At 35.4% G+C, this 4,040-nt stretch overlaps 1 protein-coding gene across 1 annotated transcript; it reads right to left on the reverse strand.

Annotated features, from left to right (window-relative positions):
• Nucleotides 1-696: 696 nt before the first annotated feature.
• LOC130073051 (C-type lectin domain family 4 member K-like) lies at nucleotides 697-3,428 on the reverse strand. The gene is made up of 5 exons (XM_056238467.1): nucleotides 3,264-3,428; nucleotides 1,971-2,942; nucleotides 1,773-1,885; nucleotides 1,602-1,705; nucleotides 697-1,325 (listed from the first exon to the last, which is right to left on the reverse strand). The coding sequence occupies exons 1-5, from the start codon at nucleotides 3,358-3,360 to the stop codon at nucleotides 1,196-1,198; spliced, it is 1,416 nt and encodes a 471-aa protein (XP_056094442.1). The 5' UTR covers nucleotides 3,361-3,428; the 3' UTR covers nucleotides 697-1,195.
• Between the last annotated feature and the right edge of the window lie 612 nt (nucleotides 3,429-4,040).

Below are 4,040 nucleotides of genomic sequence, written 5' to 3' on the forward strand. Positions count from 1 at the left end.
CTTGAGTAATACTGAAGCAACACCTCCCCCTTTGCCTTTCAGAAGAGTCTCGTGTTTATAACGGTAATCTTGGGGGGTGGACTAATTAAAAAAAATGTAATTGTCTGGTTTTAGCCAGGTTTCTGTCAAACAAAGCACACACATCTAGGTAATGATCTGTTATCATATAATTTACAATAAGTGCTTTTGAAGAAAGGGATCTAATATTCAGCAACCAAGCTTTATCATTTGTTCATCTGCATTATATCGGTTTTTAATTTATTGAACATCAATACATCAATTTGTTTGAGAATTTTGGGGAACAGACACAGTCTCTATATGATGATATTTGGGTGAAAGAGTCTCTTTGTGTTGGTATTTATCGGACCTCAGTAACGTGACACAGCTAGCAGACGGTCGGATAATAATACCATCTCTTTTTAACAAGTCAGGTCTGAAGTCAGCTTCACATTCTCTATATCTACCGCCTCGGTGGAAGGCAAGTATTTCAATTCAGTAGAAAAATCACTCCTATTCATAACATAAGGATCACGTCCAACATATGTTGTGATTTTCTGTTTATACAGTTCTAAACCAGCACAGTACTTTCCTCGTCCATTTTCCATCTCGTCCATTTATGAGGTCCATCTGACCCCCAATTATGAGGTTTTAATAATATTCAATACTTAATAAGTTAATTAATTAATTAATTAATAAGTAGGCAAGGCAAGGCAAGTTTATTTATATAGCACATTTCATACACAATGGTAATTCAAAGTGCTTTACATAGAAGAAATTAAAATAATCAAAACAAATAAGAATAATTAAAACAGTTTAGAATAAAAAATAAAATAAAATACAGTAAAAACAGTCAGACGAACAGTGGCACAGTGCTCATACAGTAAATGCATAGCTAAACAGATGTGTTTTGAGTCTGGATTTGAATGTAACTACTGAGTAACTACTAAGTAATTAATAAGTCACCCCATGAGAAACAGAATGTTGTGAGTTTAATAAAGGAATGAGAAAATAAGGACAATTTTGCATTCTTTATTTTGTACATTACAAAAAAATTATAAAACAAAATTGATATCATGAAAGCAGTTCATATCTAATGAAAGTAGCAGGCTGTTTTAAAAGGCAGGAATCTCAATGTGAACACGGTATGAGTGATTCCATAAAATAAAACAAATAAAAGCACAACCCAGGATGAACCCTATTTCTCACAAATCCCTTTTCTGACGGCGGCGCATGGGAGATCATTCCAGTTCTGGAGAGGAACTGAATAATACAGTTCAACACAATCCTCATCACCTGCATTATTCGGCTCACCTGAGTACCAAAACCTGAATAACATGTATCAGTTTTGTTAATTATTCAGAACCCCAAAATTCATGAATCAACAATAATCAAACTAGCAAAATAAGCTGGAGTAGAAATGAAAGTGCAGAAAAGTAAAATAGAGAAGAATAATATAATTTATTTAGGAAGTTGATTTGCTTGTGATGGTTGATGTCATGGAGGAGTTGTGTTTTCAGACACTTACTGGTGGTTGTGATGGATTTTTAAAACAAGAATAAAAATACTAAACAAATAAATACATAGTTTTTTTTAGCACTTACCTTAGATTAAGTGCTGAATTATCCACCCATTTCATACTGCCCTCCTGCTGTATGTCATTCAAACCAATCCACACATTATCCCTGAGTATTGAGGTTATGAACCTCTGTGGACAAAAACAGGAATAAGTGTGATTCCTCTCATTCATTAACAAACCATTAAACCAAACTCACCTGCTTCACTTCAGTATTGAGAATGATCAGATCACCACCACGATCCTTGCAGTACTGCCTGCTGTCAAACCAGTTCAACGGAGGGGTTATGAAAAACCAACCCAACCGATTTCCTAACAGAAACACACTTTTCAAAAAAATGTATTCATCAAAGAAGAAGGAAAGTAAGAACTTACACAAAAACAAAACTGTACTTACCTTTATCATTTACTTTCTGTAGTTCATCAGTCAGAGATTTGACTTTGACATCTAACTCCAGTTTCTGCTGATTCAGAGAGTTTAAACTGTTCTGTAACTGGCTTTTCTCGGCAGTGAGACTATTGACTCTGGTCTCCAGGTCCAGTTTATTCTGATTCAAAGAGTCAACGCTTCTCTGTAACTGGCTTTTCTCAGCAGTGAGACTATTGACTCTGGTCACCAGCTCCAGGTTCTTCTGACTCGAAGAGTTTAAACTGTTCTGTAACTGGCTTTTTTCAGCTGTGAGGTTATTGACTCTGGTCTCCAGCTCCAGTTTCTTCTGATTCAAAGAGTCAACGCTTCTCTGTAACTGGCTTTTCTCAGCAGTGAGACTATTGACTCTGGTCACCAGCTCCAGGTTCTTCTGACTCGAAGAGTTTAAACTGTTCTGTAACTGGCTTTTTTCAGCTGTGAGGTTATTGACTCTGGTCTCCAGCTCCAGTTTCTTCTGATTCAAAGAGTCAACGCTTCTATTTAACTGGCTTTTCTCAGCAGTGAGGCTGTTGACTCTGGTCACCAGCTCCAGGTTCTTCTGACTCGAAGAGTTTAAACTGTTCTGTAACTGGCTTTTCTCAGCAGTAAGGCTGTTGACTCTGGTCTCCAGCTCCAGTTTCTTCTGACCCAAAGAGTCAACGCTTCTCTGTAACTGGTTTTTCTCAGCAGTGAGGCTATTGACTCTGGTCTCCAGCTCCAGTTTCTTCTGACTCAAACAGTTGAAGTTTTTCTGCAGTTGGTCTTTTTCAATCATTAGATCAGTGTTCTTGTCCTTTAAGCCGTTGATAGTCTGATTGAACTCTTCAACTGTGTTCGAGTAACTCTTTAACAGGTGTCTCTCTGCTGTGATGGTGATGTGCTGCAGTATGATGTAGGCAAGTAGAAGAGCACAAATGAGCCCAAGACACACTGCCAATAACACCAAACACCAACTTCCTCCTGACAAACAGGGAGAGAAAACACACAAATATCAATTTAGAACAATTCACTCCATTTTATACAATATAACTCTTAAAATTAACCTTCGTAAGTATAAGTGTTCTTTTAAATGCTCTTTTATAATGACAATCATCTGAAATGAATATATGGTAAAAATGCAAACAATAACATATGCTGCAAAGAGAAAAAATAATTCTGCTAATACATTTCATATTTAAACATTGACATTGTTCTTAGAGAACAATAATTGAAATTTTATGTGAAATTTCTCAGTTTCTCAAACATTGACACCATCTCTGCTTTAGAATAAACTTTACTTACTCCTCTTTCGTGTTTTTCCTTCATCTTGGTGGTGACCTTCAGGTGTGCCCTTAATATCGCTGTTTTCAAATTTTACAAAAAAGATTTTAGAATCCATTTTTTTGCACTTACTTACAGTGTCAGTACAGTATGTGTTCACAGATCATCTGTGGTATTTAGAATGAGTACAGGTCATTTATATACTGCTGACCTGCCCATTTTTGCGGAACCTGTGCAAAAGGTTTAACAACGCCTTAAGACCTTGGTTACTTGGAATCTGCTATGATGCTGTTCAATTAGTTTTTTTTTTTTTTTTGCACTGTACTATAGCTATACTCATTGGAGCAAATATGAAAAATATTACACAAACAAAAATGAACTGCAAAAAAAATAAGTCATGGTAAGGTAGCTACAACTGTAGTGTATGATATATTATTGATTTCATTTAATTGCATATACTGTACTTGTAGCTACCTTACCCTGACTTATTTTTTTGCAGTTCATTTTTGTTTGTGTAATATTTTTCATATTTGCACTGTACTATAGCTATACTAGTTGGAGCAAATATGAAAAATATTACACAAACAAAAATGAACTGCAAAAAAATAAGTCATGGTAAGGTAGCTACAAGTACAGTCTATGCAATTAAATGAAATAAATAATATATCATATATCTGCTGTGTTGTCATGTCGCATTTTGAGACCTGACTGAAGTCAAGTCAAGTCACCTTCATTTATACAGCGCTTTTAACAATATAGATTGTTTCAAAGCAGCTTTACAGTGATAATAGGAAATTA

Source organism: Rhinichthys klamathensis, unplaced genomic scaffold, assembly GCF_029890125.1.
Source record: "Rhinichthys klamathensis goyatoka isolate OS25496 unplaced genomic scaffold, OSU_Roscu_1.1 h1tg000523l_1, whole genome shotgun sequence".
Classification (NCBI taxonomy): domain Eukaryota; kingdom Metazoa; phylum Chordata; class Actinopteri; order Cypriniformes; family Leuciscidae; genus Rhinichthys; species Rhinichthys klamathensis.

Coding starts and splice junctions, on each gene's coding strand:
- LOC130073051 (XM_056238467.1), bottom strand. CDS start 3,360: ATGGATTCTAAAATCTTTTTTGTAAAATTTGAAAACAGCGATATTAAG. Junction 1,886..1,970: donor ACAGAAAGTAAATGATAAAG/GTAAGTACAGTT, acceptor TGTTTCTGTTAG/GAAATCGGTTGGGTTGGTTT. Junction 1,706..1,772: donor TCAATACTGAAGTGAAGCAG/GTGAGTTTGGTT, acceptor TTTTGTCCACAG/AGGTTCATAACCTCAATACT.